The sequence below is a fragment of the Chinchilla lanigera genome, unplaced genomic scaffold (assembly GCF_000276665.1).
Source record: "Chinchilla lanigera isolate Chin_1 unplaced genomic scaffold, ChiLan1.0 scaffold00001, whole genome shotgun sequence".
In the NCBI taxonomy this organism is placed as follows: domain Eukaryota; kingdom Metazoa; phylum Chordata; class Mammalia; order Rodentia; family Chinchillidae; genus Chinchilla; species Chinchilla lanigera.
In genome coordinates this window covers 14,999,561-15,019,161 of record NW_004955402.1, presented here as the reverse complement: position 1 = coordinate 15,019,161, position 19,601 = coordinate 14,999,561, and the positions used below count along the sequence as shown (strand labels likewise).

Here is a 19,601-nt window from a genome sequence, read left to right as displayed (position 1 = left end):
TGCCGAGTTCCCCCAAGAAGCCAGATAATCTTATTAAGACAGCATAGTACCAAGAATTCACAACAAAATAGCTCATGCTATTTTGAATTTATTGTGGAAATGGTATCAGAGTCTACGTTTTATATATATATATATGTAAAATGTGGGTATCAGTCAATATAGTAATGTAGATAAAATAATGTAATAATATATATAAAACTGTACATATGATTATACATTTTTTGACATGGCCTTGGAATAGAACATCCTAGCAAAATGTATATTTTCACTAGTTAAAAGTGCCACTTTCACAAACAGAGATGAAAACCTCACACCAAAATGGAATACCAGTGATCCTTAGGGTTTTTTGTCAAAGGAGTCTGAAGTCATACTTGTTCCTCAAGGAAAATGTTAAGTTATATTTCTAACCAAGAAACAGATGTGCAGCTTTTTTTAAAAAATAGAAATGTCCACCAAAACTTTAATAAATGGAAAATTATACATTTGTATACTGTATAACTTTAAACATTCTAAAGTGAGTATATGTTATTTAAGGTCAGAATACAGAAATCAATCAGACGATTCAATTGTTATTTCAGGGGCTGGGGATTTAGCTCAGTGGCAAAGCGCTTGCCTGGCAAGCGCAAGGTCGTGATTTCGGTTCCTGGTACCGGAGAAAAACCAAAAAAAAAAATTTAAAAAAAAAAAAAAAAAAATTGTTATTTCATTGGTAATGCCAGATAAGAGGAATTGCAGAACAACAGAGAAGCCATGAGGTTTAAGGAGATAGGAAACACTGGATTCTGCCCACCCCAGTAGTGGGATTCTACCTAGAGTTGCAGTTGGAGATACTCTGGGAGAGGCCAAAACTTAGAAGCAGGCAGAGAGACTCCAGAGTGGACATACCCATTGTAGGGGACACCAGAACTAGGGTCTTTTGTGAGAAGCAGTTGAGTGATCTAATTCACCCTGAGAGCTAATGATCACCATGAATTACTTACAACATGATTGGTTGGTTGTAGAAGGCAGATGTCAGTTCTCTTAAGAATGATCATCAATGTCTTGACTTCTCATAGGACTATGGGCAGGAGGAGGTGATCCTGACAATAACCCATGCCTTTTCTTGAATAGCTTTCTTTGTTTGAGTTCTCACAAAATGTCTCTTTAACACTGTCTCTCCTCCTCACCTGCATTTGCTTTTACATCTTTCCTATCCCCTATTTATTAGTTTGACTGTAAATCTTTAATGCATTTCTCACTGCACAGAAGCTACTGGTATTTCTTCATCCAGTATGGTCCTTTTCCCTTCAAGGATGTCTCTGACATTCAATTTTATTTGTCTTCTGTGAAAACACAGTTTTCTGTCTCAGACATAAAAGAGGCAAACAATATACCACATTCAGAACCTGACTCCGCTTAATGAACTTTTTTCTTGTATTCTTTGGCCATTTTTCTGTCTAATGTGCTGACTTCCTTGCCATTCTTAAATGTTTATTCAGGATGTATAGATAAGTACATATACACTGCATTAAATTTAATATGTTTCATTGATCCTAATATTAGCTAGAAATTCTCAAAATCTAAACAAGAGTTTATTTTCTGTACAAGATTTTTAATTTATATTTTAAATTATGGTAAAGTACACATAATAAAAATTTACTCTTAGACCCTTTTTAAAGTGTTAAGATGGTTTAGCAGCATTGAACACATTTACATTGTTTTGCTAACCTCACCACCATCGAGCCACAGAACTCTCTTCTGCAAAACTCCAAAAGATTTATACCTATTAAGTAAAATCCCCCACTCCTCTGTTCTTCCCTCACCCTGTAGCCACTACTATTCCATTTCTGTCTTTATAAATCTGATGTCTCTGAGTACTTCATAAAGTAGAACAATGTAATATTTGTGTTTTTATCACTGTCTCATTTCACAATATCTTCAAGTATCATCCACGTTGTGGATTGTGTTAGGTTGAATAGTATTGTGTTGTGTATGTGCTCTTTCTTTCATTTATCTGTTCATCGTTCTTCTAATTTTGTGATGCTGGGGGTGGAACTCAGAGCCTTATCCATGCCAAGCAAGTGCTCTGCCATTGAGCTACACCCCCAGCACTTCATTCATCTCTTGATGGACACTTGGGACGCTTCTAACTTTCTATGATTATGGGTTAATAATATCCCTTAGTTATAGCAGGCTGATCAGGTCCACAATGTCCTGAATGAGTGTATGGTGAAGGCTAAATAAGAAAAGGCAAATGGAATGATTTCAGGGCTCCAAGAGGATCAAAGCCCTCTCAGAGAATTCAAGATTCTCTCAGGACTAAGACCAAGACCTTCTCTGAATCGCCTATATTTATTTGGTTATCAGAAGAAGGGAGGGGAGTACTCAAGATGAGTGAAACCACTCAAGAACTTCTCCAAGTAAGGTATTAAATTAATCTGCTCAAGAAGGGTAGAACCACTCAGGGACTCTCTAAATAAAGTATTAAGTTAATCCACTCAAGAATGAGATTCCTGAGGCTATAGCCTTTATTTATCCAGTTGAAATCTGATCCAGGTGTCCTTGGCTGTGATCTTGTCTTATCTTTTCAGACTTTCTGGCTTCATCCACCACTACAGGTTTTAGTAGGGATTGGTAATTCACAGAGGTTCACTTACTATGAGTCCACCATTTCTAGATAAGGAGCCTAGGCCTTGGACAGATTCACAAGTGAACATGAAAAACCAATTGATTAATTTAAGTCCTGCTCAGGTCTGCTTCATAGTGGTCTCCATCATATGATAATGAAAATTTCTGCCATGGGTACATGTGTACAAATGTCTCTTCAAGACTCTGCTTTCGTTTCTTTGGTTTACATTCAGAAGTAGTAAGTAAATTGTTAGGTTATTAAATTGTTGTTATTGTAAATTGTTAAGTTGTATGGTGCCTTATAAAATTTTAACTTATGCTGACAGAATTATCAAATTTGTAACTCTCAAAATCATTTTTAGGTACCAGAGATTGAATGAAAGGTCTGTGCACTGAACTACACCACAAGCTCTTTTTAATTTCTTTTTCTAAACTTTTGAGATAAGGTCTCACTAAGTTACTAAGTTGCTCAGGCTGAGCTCAAACTCACAGTCGTCTTGCCTGAGGGTCCCAGAGTTCTGTGTTTACAGGCGTGCACCACTGTGTCAGGCAGACTTTCCAGATTTTATTATTACTTACTTATTGGCTTATTTTTTATCTTCATGGCCATTGTTTTTACTCCCTCCTGCTTTCGTATAGAACAGTCATATCCAATGGAAATATCATACAAGCCTCACTGTATCAAGTTAAATGATTGAGTAGCTGTATTTTTAAAAGTAATTTAGTAACATTTTTAAGCCAGTATATTATGAATATTATCTTTGCAATTTGTAATGAATATAAGATGCTAGAAATGATACATATGCTAAATATGTGTATTATAATTAAAAAGTAGATGATATGATACAGAGAAATGTACTCTATCAAACAGTAGTTTTGTGGAAAAATATTTTATTCTTTTTCAGGTTTTTAATTGAATTTTAAATTAATTAAAATTAAAAATTGTTTCTAACTTCTGTTCTCAACATGTCAAAGGCTCCTCAGCCACATGTGGCTAACAGCTGCAAAAGTGGGCAGTGGGGAGGTGAATTCCATTGTTGGAAGCTCAGCTCCACAGTGCTGCCTTCGGCAGTCACGTCTCTGAAAGCAAAGACGTGGATATCAGTCACCACGTTAGAGCACTTTCCCTCACTGGGACACCTAACCCAGCACCCACAACTTAACGTAGGAGAGGTTCATGTGCCTCACATTTTAAGTGGATTCAGTCCATTGTCAGTGGCTCCAAGGCAGCAACGTCATGGCAGAAGGGCATGGAGAAGCAAATGTCTAATTCAGGCCGTCAGGAAGCAGAGTACGGGAATAGTGCCAGAGATGAAGGGACAAGAGGCCAAATGTAAACCCCAAAGTCATACCTTCATGACCCGCCCAGACACACCCAGAAGTGTGTTCCACCAATCCCCCAGCGGATCCCAAAGCCAGTCAGCTTGGCACTCCATCCTCACACCACAATCATCCCAGCACATGTATAGCATATATACCATCACCTGGGCTTCATCATTGGCACATGGGAAGTATCCAATACACATTTGCTGGATATTCACCCTATTGTCATTGGAACCTCATGAAGTGAACTGTGTAAGCAACATGCCTAGTCCTGAGATGCTGTTTCAAAGACTGGACTTCTTGAAAACCACTTGGTTTCTGAACTAGATATTAAATGAAATGGAAAACTACACCCAAAACAAAGAAGTTGTTTGCTTGGCATCTATTTTGGCCTAATACCTCCCCTTGAGTCTCAAGAAATATTTTTACCTGCAGTAAACACTGATTCAGCAAATGAAAGAACAAGTGGCTTTGGCAAATCATCAGGCACAAAAAAAGGCACAGAGGGCGCCCTAAGGAAAGTATTCCCTAAGAATGAGGAAAGACAGACAAAGTAGAACAAGAGAAAGCCAAGGAGAGGAGCGCACATGAGTACCCATCACAGTGCATTTGAAGACATATACAGAGGATTACCTCCAGCCAACCCCTGGGCCAGAAATCCATAAACTAAAATGCACTTACTCATTTTTCATCCTAATTCAGTTTGGAAGATAAATTATTCATTCATTGAAGAACTATTAATAGAATGTTTATTATTTGCTATTACAAATCAAGGGCAAAGCAGCAAAGTTATACTGGAGGTGAGGAGAAGCCATATTTTTTTTTCTTTGATTTATTTGTTTAAAGGAAGTGAAAGGTGGAATGGTATTTTCTGGATTTTTGCCCTTAATTCCATGATTGATCAGTTTTGTTTCCCCCTGAATGAGTCTCTTTGCCTGGAGAAATAATGAATATTACCTTTTCAGCATCACTGCAACAAACACAGAACAGAAATCACTGCATTTCTTTTATAATTCTCATTACATTTACTAGTTTGAAGTATTCTGCTATTGTTTCAAAGTCTGTGTGTAAATACAAAGGAAGAATATTACCTGCATGCAGAATTCCTGCCCTGCCTACCTGTGTGCTACTGGAAATAGGACTCTAGATTCAGATGTAATTTGGAGAGTTGGATTAAAAAGAGATCTCAGGATATCACTCAGACTTGTCTCACACTCTTCACACAATTCTTTGTTGCATCACTTTTGATAATAATCAGACACATTTATCAGTAGCACATTTGCCATTAGCATACAGGTCTGTAAATTTTAGGACACCTTTGTCAAAGAATATTTGGCTTTCCATTTTTTCTTTTTAATTGCAAAATGAGCCTAGTAAGCGTTTGCCTGCCTTCCCTGGCTTGCTGTAAGAAGCCCTTCCAAGGGCTTCTCCACAGCAGCGAACAGTGGTGGTCATTGTCTGCTGGAGGAACAGCTGGGCCCTGACTTCCTGGGAATTATAAAGGCATTTGTAATATATCAAGTGATAGCATTCAAAGTGTCCTTAACAAACATGTCAGTAAAATCTCTGCTATAAAGTTTTTAAATCCCTTATATTCAAGATTATGTACTTCATATGTAACCCATGTGTAAGTTTAGTTGTTTTAAAAATTAAAACATAACTAAAACTCATTATGATGGTTTAACTACAAGTAATTGTTAGTCCTAAAATCCCCAGTACATAAAAGGTTATGTCTATATAATTTGCAGTTGCTATTTTTGGCTTTGAATACATTACACCAGAACACTCTCAACTTTAACCCAATGCAATTTTAAAAGGCAAATTATGAACTCATTTCTAGAATGTAATTTACTTTTCTAATGTTTATCCCAAAGAAAAAAATTGTTCTCTTCTTTTGGGATAGATATTCAAATGAGAAGTAATCAATTAAAAATTTAGTTCCAGCTAGGCATGGTGATACAAGGTTGTAATCCCAGCATTTGGGAAGCTGAAGCAAGGGGATCACCATGAGTTCAAGGCCAGCCTGGGGCACATAAGCAAGTTTAAGGCTAGTCTAGAGTACATAATGAGACCCTGTCTCAAAAAAAACAAAAAAAGAAAAATTTAGCTCCGTAGCAGAAGCTTTTAAGCACCAGCTTCTTGACACATGAATAAAATCCTGGTTTTATGTAATGTCCTGTTCTTGGTATTCTAATTACAGCTGCAATGTCTGAATCTCATTGAACTTCTCAGGATGCATATAACATGCTTTGCAGCAGAATTTTATTGCCTGGATTGGTTTAAAGTTGGCAGTAGTCATTGCTTTTGAGAGATTGCAAAAATTAAGCAAACAAAAACTAAATGACACAAATGATGGACTTCATTATCTTTTGTTTTTAAATAATTATTGTGATTGGTGGGTGACAGAAATAAAGCAATCAGATGCTTCAGATCATATTGCAATTTTTTCCAATAAATATATTTCAGCTTGCATTTTTGTCTTTTCTCTTTAAAGACCGCTGCTTTGTGTTCAGTATAAACACCAGAGGATCCAGGACAGTGTAAATCAAGCATCATACTCTCTCCACTACTAAATGATGAAATTTAACATTGCCACTCATCAGAAAAATGTCAGAGGAAGATCTTTGTTCTAGGTGAAAATAAAATCTTTGCATAGAAGATGACAGACATGAGGGAGCACTTCATGTTTTCTGATAGAAATGTAAATGGCAAGGCTAAGATGTGGCTGATTCAGACTGTTTTAATCATGTGACTTCAGAATTTCTATAAGTAAAATAATACAGTATAGTTCTCTAAATGGTGCTATATCATTGACTACTTTGTGCTAACAAATCTATGTAAAGGACAGAGAACAAATGTGTTCTGTAATATTCCCCTGTTCCCTATAGGCTCATCAGAACAGAAGGCTATGGTGACACCAAAATGAACCTCAGTTCTGAGTTTTTTTAAAGCCAGTGAAAATACAGTAACTGCTTAGACACTCTTCATCTCTCCCTTCCCAGACCCTGGTATGTTCTAGATATCTGCTGTCCAGTGTCATATAGCTACAGTCAGCCATACTCAGTATCCACTCAAAATCCCCGTAAAGGGTAGATTCTGTATTCAGTGTTCTTGGCACAATAAACTATAATTTTAATATAATCAGTAGCCAAGTTTTATCTAGCAAGAGGGATTAAATAGTCGCAGGTGTAAGTATACTAAAAAAGTGACCAAATATCAAAACTGTTGTGCAATGGTCTAGTATTTTAGCAACTAGTAACTAGATATTTAAGCTGTATCGAACTTGTTCCCCCTAGTAGGTGGAGAGTTTTGGTGCAAGAAATGTGATTTTGAGAATGAAGCTGTTCAACTTTTCTGTATGTTTTCATATATTTGAAAAATGATCATAGTAAGATTTTGGAAAACTAAGAGAAAAAAATCATAGACACATAAGAACGCTTTAAGTTAGTGTAACTGTAGGTTACATTATTTAACTCTCAGTTTCTTTATATTTCCAGAAATGCTTGTTGGATTAGACAGTGAGATTGTATCTTCCAAACAGTTCAATCAAGCGGGGACCAGGAGCGATTTTTTTCATCACCCATCTTTCTTTCTACCTAAAATTGCAGACAAAGACTCCTGCTTCTTCTAGGATTCATCAGATGGCTGGTGCCGACTGCTGTGCTCTTTTCAGCACTTTGGATCATACAGGATCTGTATTAGGCTGTATATGTTTTGCACAACTGAAACATTGCACCCTTTGACTGATACCTCCCACACCCCACACCCCTCACCCTTGGGTGACCAACATTCTGTCTCTGCTTTTGGAGTTACGTGGTGTTTGTTTTTCTGCACCTGGCTTATTTCACTCAGCATCTTCAGCTTCTTCATTGTTCAGTTTCATGTCCGCCTTCGCAAATGGCAAAATTTCTTTCATTTTTGAGACTGAAGAATGTTCCACTGTGTGTGTTACATTTTCTTTGTGTATCCATCTATCAACAGAAATTTAGTTTGTTTTCATATCTTTGATACTGCAATAGTCTGATTATATAAGGAATTCATAAAACTAAATGGCAAAAAAGTCAAGTAATCCAATTAAAAAGTGGGTAAACAATATAAATAGACAATACCAACATTTCTCATTTAATGACCATGTTCTGTTCTGGTAACTGGGTCATTAAATGAATTGATCACTAAATGAGGAATTATATATAATATGTACATTACAATATTCAGAACAAAAGAAACTCCAACTTGGTGACTTTGCTTTTTTTATCACTCTTACGTGCCGTGCTGTAATATATAGCAGAACATAAAACTGCAGTACTGTACTGTATAGCACAATCAGCAAGAATTACAGTCCTGTATAAAAAGGTAGACTTCACACACAAAAAGACAAGTCATAGGTCCCAGTGGCAGGTCATAAGTCCGAACAGCATGCCTTGATTTTAAGTCTGAACAGTCCTTAAACAGGTAGGTCATTAAACAAGAAATATCTGTACTCAAAAGAATGCATACAAATGACCCACAAGTATATGAAAAAGCATTCAGTATCAGCATCATAGGGGAAATGGAAATCAAAACCACAAGGACACATCAACCTGTTAAAAAGTTATCAAAAGGACAAAGGATAACAAAGCCTAAGGAGAATGTGGCTGAAAGGGAACCCTGCTACGCTCATGGTGGGACTGTAAACTCATGCAGCTATAATGAAAAATAGTACATCATTTCTCAGTTTTTTAAAAGTACCTTATGATCCAGCAGTCCCTCTACTGGATATATATCCAACAAATCGAAATCAATTTCTCAAAGGAAGGTTTAAAACATTTCAACTGGAGTTTTTAATTTTGAATAACTTGCTTCTGTGGTCTCATTTGTTTATTTGGTTGGTCATTATAGCATTAGAAAAAGACTGTTGGATTTTAGATCATCAACTACGGGTGAAGTGCTCTTGTGGAGGTAACATGTGAACTGAACCCTAAGGCTGCTAACGAAGCAGCCTTAGCAGATTTGAGAGAAATGAGAATGGCAAGTGCAAAGGCCCTGCAGCAGGGAAGAAACAGAAGTCAGTGTGGCTGGAGTCTGATGAGCCAGACCAAACATGCAGCAGCAGTTAGCTGCCGTAAGTTCGACCATACAGACTATGGCAACGAGTGTGGGTTTCATGATTTGTGCAATGAAAATCACTGGAAAATTTAAAGTAAGGAAATAAGACGACTTTTTTTTCTTTAAACATTCTGTCTTGTAAGAGATTCTATAAAAGAAGTAGAGATACGGAAACTGTTCCAAAAGCTGTTAAAGTAACCAGGAGAAAAATGAAGGGTCCTGGACCAGGATGATGGCAGTAGAAGCAGGGAGATGCTACCACATTTGCAGTGCGCCTCTGGCGTGGCACAGACTAGAGGGCTGCTGTGCAGGATTGAGCGAAGAGGGATAAAGGGTGACTAAGCTTTTGTCTTGAGCAGGTTGGTGAGTGACGCTATTAGCTGAGGTGGAGTAGGACACGAGAGGGCCAAGATGGGAAGCTGAGGGCCCAAGTGCTTTCCAGTTTGCGCATCTGAAATTTGAAATGAGTACTCCTCAACTAAGCAGAGGCGCTCTGGAAACTGACTATAGTAATCCAGCTAAGGAATGACAGTGACGCAAACCAAGGAAGGATCAGTGGTGGTGAGGGAAGAGGGTGAGTTTGGTCATTGGCGGCATGTGGGAGAATGGGAGAGGAATTCTACAGCCCCAGTGTGAGGGTTTGAGTGACTGGTACACTTCCTGTATGGCAGCGCTGGTGCAGGACCATGGTTGGAAGAGATCAGGAGAGGTTCACATCTAGATGTGGGCCTTGTGGAAATTTAAGGCCGCGTGAACTGAACGTTTTTGTTTCTCATTGTTCGTTTTGTTTTGTTTTTGCAGTACTGGGTGTTGAACTCAGATCTTTCATACTGAGTCACACCCCTAGGCATTTTTTTTTTTTTTTTAATTTTGAGACAAGGTCTTGCTGAGTCACTAAGTTACACAGACTGGTCTGGAATTTGGGACCCTCCTGCCTAAGCCTCCTGGAGTGCTGGAATTACCTGTGTGCACCATGGCACCCAGCTAGCACATTCTTATCTGAGTGCGGCACTCAGGCGAGAAACACAGTTAAAAGATTTGGAAGTCACTGGTGTTAACATCATCCTCATCAAAGCCAACAAAATGAGTAGGATTACCCAGAAAGGGCTGCAGTGCAAAAACAAAAGAGAGATTTGATTTCAGATCAAAAGAAAAAAACGATGTGGATTATACTTGTTAGCGAAGCAATCCTGAAAGCAGGGAATAATGCAGATACTCTTTCACATCTAGTGGGTTATTTTAGCAGACACAGCTGCTCCTCTTCAGAACCTACAGCAACAGCTTCTGCAATAATATCAGACATGAGTGCAAGATTCATAGCCGAAGAGTGAAATCTACAGCCATACATCAGTACGATAAGGAATTCAGAAATAGGCTTTGATCTTGCAAGCTTGCATATTGTAGCCAGCACAGCAAAAAGGGCAGAGCACTGTATCTCCAGATGATCATTTGGATAAGCTGACTGTTTCCCAAGCATTTGAGGTCTGCAGACGACAAGCCAGAAGGGATAGATGTAAACTACCATGGCAGGGGCTGACAGCGAGAGTTCTGGGCTGATGCAAGAAACCTCAGCCCTCCATCTCTAAAGCCAGTAACTGCTCACTGACACACATCTGCCTTTAGACTCTTGGGGAGTCTGTGTCTAAGAGGAAATCTGGAGATTATTTGGTGCTAATTTTTCATTTTACAAATGAAGTGAATACAGCTCTGAGAGGTTGCCTTTTTAAAGGTCACACACCTGCTTTAGGTTATGTCTGCAAAGATATTGGAGGCATTCCTCTTGCACTGTGATACCACGTATGAAGCCCTTTCCAAATGAAATGAGGCTAATTTTACATATTCTCTTTGGATGTCATGCAGCTGCGTCTATTCCTGGAGGGAGTCAAGTGTAAAGGTTACTGGGGCAGGCTCCTGTCCCGAATGGCCAGCATAGGGATCCTTGCTCAGCTCCTTAAAGCGTCTGAAAAAGCATCTGACCTTCACCTCTGTCAACTTTCACACCTCATTTGTGAAATGGAGATGATCGTAGTTTTATTTTATGGAGCTAGAGGGGGTAACTGAGATGATACCTGACTAGCTTTGGGCCTAAGGTGTAGTTCATGGTAGATTTAAAAAATTAGAAATCTTTTCACAACCACTTGATTATCACCTGCCTCTGTCGTTTAGCATCTAGGATGGAAACATTACTAACAAGCCCAGAAGTTCATTGTTTTGGCATGGAGTGTGCCTGAAACACGTATCAGTGAATGAGTGACAAAGAAATGAAGAAAAGAGAGAGAGAGACAGAGAGAGAGAAGGGAAGGAGGGAGAGGAGGAGGGAAATCCTAGTACTGAAAGATCTTTCTCCATCATCGGCTCACAGTCTGAAATGTGGAATTGTAGCAAGTATTTTTATTATTATTATTATTATTATTATTATTATTATTATTAGCATCCCTTTTCTGATGCATGAAATATGCTGCCAGCACTTTTCCCAGAGTGTGAGAGAGGTGGAAATGAGTGGTGTTTCTGTGTGCTTGACAGAACAGACAGCTCAGGGGTTGGCTGCATTTTCACTGCAGAGCTCAGCTCTGGACATCAGAGATGGTACCTGCTGGTGTCTCTGTGATCCAGTCACAGGCTCCAAAGGGGACTGAGATTGGTGCTTTCCTGCTGTGAACTTGCTTGTGATAGAGGCAGTGAACACAAAGGATTTGCAGCACAGAAGCTGACTAGGCCGAGTGGAGTGAGGGTTCACCGTGCACATTCTGCAGCCGGAGTGCCTGGGTTTGTGCCCAGCACTGAGTAGCTCTGTGCCCTCACTCAGCCACACTCTGGCCTGTACACAGGGACAGTGAAGACACTCACATGATTGGGTGAAGGCTTGAGTGAATTGCTATAGGTGAAAGGCTGAGCCTGGATTGCAGGGTTCTCCTGAACCAGCACCTACATTTCACCCAGGTGAGTAATTTCTGGGTGAGCAACTTCCGGCGTTTCTAGCATGATTGCTCTGAACACAGAGGTGAGCCCTTCAAGTTTGGATCCTGAAGAAAGAGGACCTTTTCAGACAAAAGGAAGAGAACTAGCTCTTTCGATTGGACTTAAAGCTGAATCAGGCATTAGGGAATTAGAGCTCAGAGAAGCTAGGTGGAGGGGTTTCCCATGAGGAGACCGCTGTCCTCCAGGAACTCCCAGGTTTGGGACAGGAGCATTCAGAGGTTCACAGAGAATCAAGGGCCCTGTACTGGTCACTGTGGAATGCAGGGTTGGACTGGTAAACAAATTTTTGATGAGGAGATTAACACAGGCAACGAAATTTTTAAACAATTAATTAGATAAAATTAAGATGAGGATGGAGTCTGAGATTGAAGATCCCAGTTTGGAGATCACTGCAGTAGTTCTGGCCTTGAAGAGCTAAGGACTGGGATTTAAAAATGTAGCAAAGAATGAGTATGGGATCTAGAAGAAATGGCAGCCATCTGGAAGCAAGCGTGGGGCAGAAGTGGTGCAGGAGGAAAAACTGCAGGCCTGAGAGCAGCAGCAGGAGGTGTCCTGTCGTGGACACACATGTGCCAGCTCGCTCACAGGAAGAGATGGCTGCAGGAAGAGATGACAGCACCACTGAAGTCCGGCTGCACTTGACCAGACAGTGGACACCCATGCAGAAGCTGGAAGTCAGAGGAGCTGAGGCTCCAGGGAGGTCAACGTCAAAGTGTATGCATATTTGGAACAGAATCAAGTATAAGTGAGCATGAAAGAGATGACAGAGCAGGTGGGTGTTCTGTGAGAGGACACAGCAAGGGAGGCAGGTGACAGGCCCGCTGTTCGGCACACCCACTGACGGGTGCTGTGAGGCCCACGTGAGGTCACACATAGGAAAGCACCGGGGGATGGATGGTACATGCAACATAAATAAGAGAAACATAGTGACGGCATGATCGTGAGGAACCATCCTTTACCCTAATTCATAAAACTTTACAGCTGAATTGGCCATGAGAATATCAGGCAGATGAGAGAATTAGGGCTCAGAGAAGTAAAGCAATGGCTTTCCCTTGTGGTAACTGAGAACCAGCTGTTCTGGCCCTCAAGAGGCCTTTCTCACTTGGAGGTTGCCTCTTGGGCTAGTCCTGTCCCTCTACCCCTCTTAAGGAAGCATTCGCTTTGAACGGGTCTGGGGTCCCAGGTCCTTGCACAGAGAGCTGGCAGAGGACTGCAGGCTTCCTCCTTATCACCCAGCATGGCTTTATTCGGGGACCCTCCTCCCCAAGGAGCTCTGAGCACCCACACTGCTCCTTGATCGCCCACTGCTTCTTTCTTTTTAATTTGTATTTCCTTTAGTTGATTAACTAAATTTGCAATCTTCACAAAGCAAAATGAGACATCTACTCCTGGGCTCTTTACCTTTTCACTTACACGAATTAATTAATCCATTGTGTATTATCTCCTTCTAGCAAAGAGGGAAGCGCTGTCTGTTTTATGTGGAGGAGGCCTTAAATCTCAACCACATAGACAGCAACATAATGATGTTTAAAACTAAATCAGTTAAATAAGGCAGATTCAAAAGGACAAATACCGCATGTTTTCTTTCACATGTGGAATCTAGAAGTGGAAAGGACATGAAAGAAAGATTATTAGAGAAGAAGAGAGGAGAAAAGTAGAGGCAGGAGAGGGTGATGGCAGGCTACACTGGGCAGGGAAGCTCAATGTACAATGTCCATGTGCCTATGTATGAACAGTGGAACCCATTATTCTATAGAGTAAACGCAGTAATTAAAAAAAAAAAAAAAAAAAAACCAGTTAACAACTGAACTGCTATTTGGAGGTTATTTTTTTAGCATCTCTTTCTGAAACTATATAAAACTGATGTCCCTATACAAACATTTTGAACCGTCAAACATAATTTTATTGAAGGGATAGTCATTTGAGACCTTAACCTTTTTATGAATTCCTTCTGGAGCCCTATACATCTTAACATCTTCCTGATTTTCTTCTGGAAAGAAAGTGACTTGCAAAATATCAAGGAAAACTACAGAGGAACCATTTAGCCTAAGTGAAATCAATACTTGAAGGAAAAACGTGATCACTTATTGTGAGGCATTTTTAAAACAGCTAGTAGAAAACCATCCCTTCTAGAATGTTCTTCATTGTGGGGATTAAATAAATTTACCCACGAAGGACTTGACACAGTAGAACCTGTAAAAGGCAAGGATTAGAAGGAAGTGGGCAGTGAGGTTCACATTACTTCCTTTGAATTGCCATTTGTCATCACAAATTTCCTTAAGCTTGATCCCACCCTACGTTTCCCTGGAGGGCCTTGAGTTTCAGGTCATGCTGTGTTGTTTATTGTTTGCTGGAGAGGGTCAGTGCCCTTTCAAGGTTTCTTCAGTTTCAGAACTACAAAAGCCAGCTCTCTTGGCAATGCCAGTAGGCAAAATATGTTTGCTGAAACCCTGTCTGTTTGAAATCAAGGTATAGGAAATGAAGAAATGCATGAGTTGGCCCGGGGATATAGCTCAGTGGTGCAAGCACCTGCCTGGCAAGCGCAAGGTCCTGAGTTCGATTCCCAATACCGAAAAAAAAAAAAAAGTAATGCGTGGGTTAACTGAAGTCAACCACAACTGTAGGGCTCCTCCTTTGTAAATCTCTGCTTCTATCTTCTGTTGCTCTGTTTTCTTGTGCACAATTCTGTAGCTGCCTCAAGTCTGGTTTCCGGACTGCAGCAGCACCTTCAACCTCCAGCAATGCCTGTCCTGAACATAGCGAGATGGAGAGAAACAGTGTCAGGCTGGAGTTCACTCCTTGTTCTATTTCTAGTTTTGGAATCTTGGGCAAATACTTAAACTCATTCTTTTCTTCCTTTGCCTTCATTTTAATTTTTTAAAAATTTTTTTTTCATCAAAGTGCTGCATACACAAAGTATCAAACACAGTATTTCTCTGTGCTGGTGCCCTCTTAAATGATTTGCCTGGTTAAGCACCTCTTTCACTTCCTTCAGAGAAATCTTCCCACCCATGCTCACCAGCAGGTGTGCTCCAGCCTACATGTGAACATCTGGCCTCACCACTGGAGGTGAGGTGGACCAAAAGTCAGTTGTTTTTGTTCCCAGACCTGCTGTGCCACTTCAACTTGTTGAGATAATTATTCAGTCAATTATAAAATATGCAACTCAATAACATATGGGTGTATAAAAGAATTGCTGTTTCTATGAAAATGTCTTGAAAAATTTTAATAAAGTTCAGTAGCTAAAAGCTGTAGAATTAGAGGTTGGCAAGATATTGGTAAAATATTAGGAAAAATATTAAATCTGAAAAGATTCTGCTTGGCACCTTTAAGATCTCAATCTACCTTAATAAAACTGAAATTGGGAAATACAGAAGATAATTATGGCTTTGATTTATGTAAGAAAGTGCAGATCTGGAAACATGAAGTTATGTTCCATATGCAGAAATCCAGGTTGTATTCCTATGAGATTCTTATAAGATTAAATTAGATAAGGTTGACATAAAGCACTCAGCCCCATGCCTGGTATTTAATAAGCATTCAGTACATGTTAGCTGTTATTGTGATTATTATTGATTTAATAAGGGTGCATCCAGGGAATTTTTAAAGAAGGCAGAAAAAAAGTAAGATTAGATCAAATCGATATTTCAAAACAAAATTTGGGGATGAATTTTTTAATCCAGTAACCAAATATTAGACCACAAAGGACCTAAACTTCACCGCGATGTTTTGATTTTTTGCATGCAAATATCTGGATGTAAAAGAAGAGAGTATTGTTAATCACATTTCTGGAAGATTTAGCCGGAAAGAACAAAAAACTTGATTCATTACTGAGAACAAGGCTTTGGCAATTCAAACGTAATTCTATTTCAATTTTAACAAATTACCCCATGGCCTTAGAAAGCTGTCTAACCTTTTCCTATCTTGGTGCCTGCTAGTAGGGAAGGAGGATGATAAGCAATGTCATTAATATATCATGTGGCTAGAAAAATTACTTTGAGTTCTTCTGTGTGTCCTCACACTGGCCTGTGAGCTGTCCCCGGCTCAGTACATTATTTAGGCTGCATGAAGCTCCCAGCCCTCAGGATAAGGATCATTGACATGCTAATTTTTTAAAAAATTGATTTTCCATCAAAGCTCTAGACCTCTTCACTTATTATGGTGTTTACATCAAGTTTCAACAGGTGAAACGTGCTTCCCCACAGGAAACAGAAATGACTCAGATTAAAGTAATGGGATGAAGGGAAAGATCCTGTTTCCATAGATTGTCTATGCCATTGAATAAGTCTTAATTACGGATTCAGTCTTATAAACACAACATAAAAGCATGAATACTGGAGGTGTGGTTTAAAACCCTTACTAATTTTACCTGCTGTACTGCAACAATTAATTTCTGTTATGTAAAGCAAAGCCCCAGTGTTGATGTTTAAAGTCATGTTCATTGTTGACCATAAATGAACCTTCACAGTTACCTACTACGAGATCGTGGATCGGGTAAACCATCTATACTGACTGTGAGGACTGAGCCTAACTTCCTATGCAGTCATTCCACAAAAATATAAAAGAGGACAACAACAATTTAGGAGACGGAGTATGGGCAAAGCCTTTGAAGAGCTCTAAGAGCTCTAGAGTATCTATAGGTACACTCTTATCTTATTATCATTGGACGGTATATGAGAACATTTTTCCTAGAAGATAACTCAAAAGAAAAGTCCTATCTTTTTATAGATATCCAAAGAAATATTTCTCTCAAAAAATAATTTAATTCATTACATATTTGTGTATGATGCTACACTGGGTTCAGAGAAGTTACAAAAAAGAATGAAGCTGGGTTGGACCTGTGTTCAACAAGTTCCCTACGTAATGTGGGAGATATGCATCTGATTAAATGCCTCAGTCCAGGAGCTGTAGAAAGCTAAACTAGACCATGGAAGGGTATGCAGTACATGAGTGCACTCATTGTTATGCCCCAATGTCAGGTTTCCAGATACATTTAAGAAATTGGCATCTGGGGCTGGGATTTAGCTCAGTGGCACAACTCCTGCCTGGCAAGTGCAAGGTCGTGAGTTCAATTCCCAGTACCGGAAAAAAAAAAGAAAAGAAAAGAAAAGAAAAGAAATTGTCATCTGACCTTGAATATTCTTTATATTTGAGCGATCAATATGGAGGAAAGAAGCTGCCATTTCCATATTTTTAAAGGAAATGACTTGATCATTATAAGCCAGATAGCTTAAAAGCAATACCTGACGAGAACAATCCATCATACAATCCATAAACAACTTATCAGAATATCATAAGAGATAAAGAAGTAGCTGCATTTTACCTTCTGAGTAGCTATTTTTCTGCACCAATTTAATTTCCTTCCATGTTGAAGTGATAGACTATATAAATAATGATAATGTGCTGGATAGAATCAATTTTGTATGGAGGAAGGTTTTAGGTTGTAGCCTAAACAATATTCTTATCACTAAGCTATGAAAGTGTGACCTTAATCATGCTGCTGTTACATGGGTGAACAGGTAAATATAGAGTTGCAATTACATTAAAGTGGGTTGAAGCAGTGGATTACATATCAAGTTCCAACCATGGGGATCAGTTGTACTGAAGGAGCTATAACTTATTGATGAGCTTTATAAATGACTTATAAATGCCTTCATCCAAAATGCAGAAATTACTAAATCAAGTAGAACTGCTGATACTTTATACTAGGCAACTCACAGCAATACAATTGGAAAATACTCTTGGACATATTTTTTTTAGATCATTCTCAAAACAGAATAGCATTTCATTGATGTAAGTAGAACCTGATACATTTTAGCACAAATGAAATTTGGTGAAAGACTGATTAAGAAGACAAAAGTCAAGACGATTTTGCTCTCAATTAGGGTTAGAAAAGTAATATTCTTAATTAGTCTCTCTGATAGTGGATTATTGCAATGGAACAAGATATAAGCACAGAAAATTAATACTGATCATTCTGAGTACTAGTTTGAGTTTTAATATATTTTGAAAAGGTTTTCTGTTAAAAAGCAAAAAAAAAAAGCATGCAGGGAGAAAACATTATCTATGTATCAAATATATAATATATAAGTAAATAATATGATAAGATATATTACATCATGATTAAACAAAATGTATGGTATAACATGACATTATATTCTATATTATGTATTTATAATGAGCTATTTAAGGAGAGAATTGGAATTCTGAATTTCAAAAAGCTTAATATTAACCATGTAACTATCTGCTTACAGTTCCAAGAATCATTCACAGCATGAGTAAGGCTCTCCTCTCCCCATAGATGGCTGAACAAGAAGTAATATACTATATTACATCTGGCCATCTTCATCTGGCAGAAAGAAGCCCTTCTTGGTCAACAAGATTTTAAAAAAATAACCCTCTCTCACTGTCCTTTACTACAGAGTAAACTACCATTAGTTCCGGGTAATTTAAATATCCACGATTGCTTCCTTGAAAGCCCTTTTCTTTCATTCTGGATTTCAGTTCATGTACTCCTCCAAGCCTTCCAAGCTAAGACATCCTACTGCAGACTAGTGACCCTCAGTCCCAGGTGATGCACATGGCATGCTACCCTGAGAATTGATGCTACACAAAGACATTGGAGCACTCAATTTTACACCAGTATTTCAGTGGAAAATGTAATTATAGGCTAACATACTGATATGTGATAGAGCAGAACGTTAAGTATCAGGGAAATTCACCTTCTCTCTGATGGTCATTTTCCATCCCCATCCCATCTCCCTTCCCCACCTTCCTCTCCCTATCAGAGAGGACACAAGCACAAACTGTCTGTTGTCAAACAAAGTTTAACAGTGAATGCAGATTTGTCCCTTCTCCATTAACTAGCCCTGAAACGTAAGAGGCGGCATATATATTTCATGACTTTCCCCATCCCCTTGATTTTTCTTGTTACAAATAAAATATTACAGACTTTGTGGCCTCTTTGTGTAGAAAGTTGTGCAAATGTCTTTGGACGTGGTGGTAATATGTGCATTTCTTTCCTCTTCTTTTCCAGGATGGGGGCCAGTAATTGACTTGCAGCCTGCACTCAGAACCAGTGAGTAACCTTCTCATAATATTTGTGTCCCCCATAGCAGACCTGAGTGTTACTTCAAAGCACTGTTCTAATGATGATAGTGATCACCAGAAAGCACAGCCTAGGCACCCCTCCTGGAGTATGGAAAGTCTGTGGACAGGGAGAGAAACAAGCAGACCAAAGTTCATGCCTTGCAGAACATTACAGAGAAAATCAAAGGCTCTGAAGATAGATTTCCATCCTATTTAGCTTGACGACCAAGTAATGTTTTTCTTATTTTAAAAAGTAACATTTCTTCTTTTTTTATTTTTATTTTAAAGAGTAAAAGAAGGATAACATAGTAATAGGGGGGCTAACCAAATTACAGAAAAAGTGGTAGGAAATTATCAATGGTGGTTGTTTTACATATTGTTATCTACAAGATAGTTTCTCAGGAAAACAAATAGACAATAGTAAGTTACAGACAAAAGTGGCAGGTTATTATCAATGGTTGTTGTACTATACTTTGATATCTTCAAAGTGGTTTCTAAAGAAAATAAATAGAGCTATA

At 38.8% G+C, this 19,601-nt stretch overlaps 1 protein-coding gene across 3 annotated transcripts in view; it reads left to right on the top strand.

Moving 5' to 3' along the window:
- Chst9 (carbohydrate (N-acetylgalactosamine 4-0) sulfotransferase 9) overlaps window positions 1-19,601 on the top strand; it is a 223,140-nt gene that overhangs the window by 96,685 nt on the left and 106,854 nt on the right. For 2 of the 3 annotated variants that reach the window (XM_005372734.2, XM_005372733.2), the window contains one exon: window positions 19,031-19,072. In XM_005372734.2, coding sequence (XP_005372791.1) covers window positions 19,031-19,072 — 42 coding nt within the window. Of the gene's footprint in view, window positions 1-19,030; window positions 19,073-19,601 lie in introns of those variants that run through there. The other variant, XM_013506152.1, reaches the window with a different exon arrangement.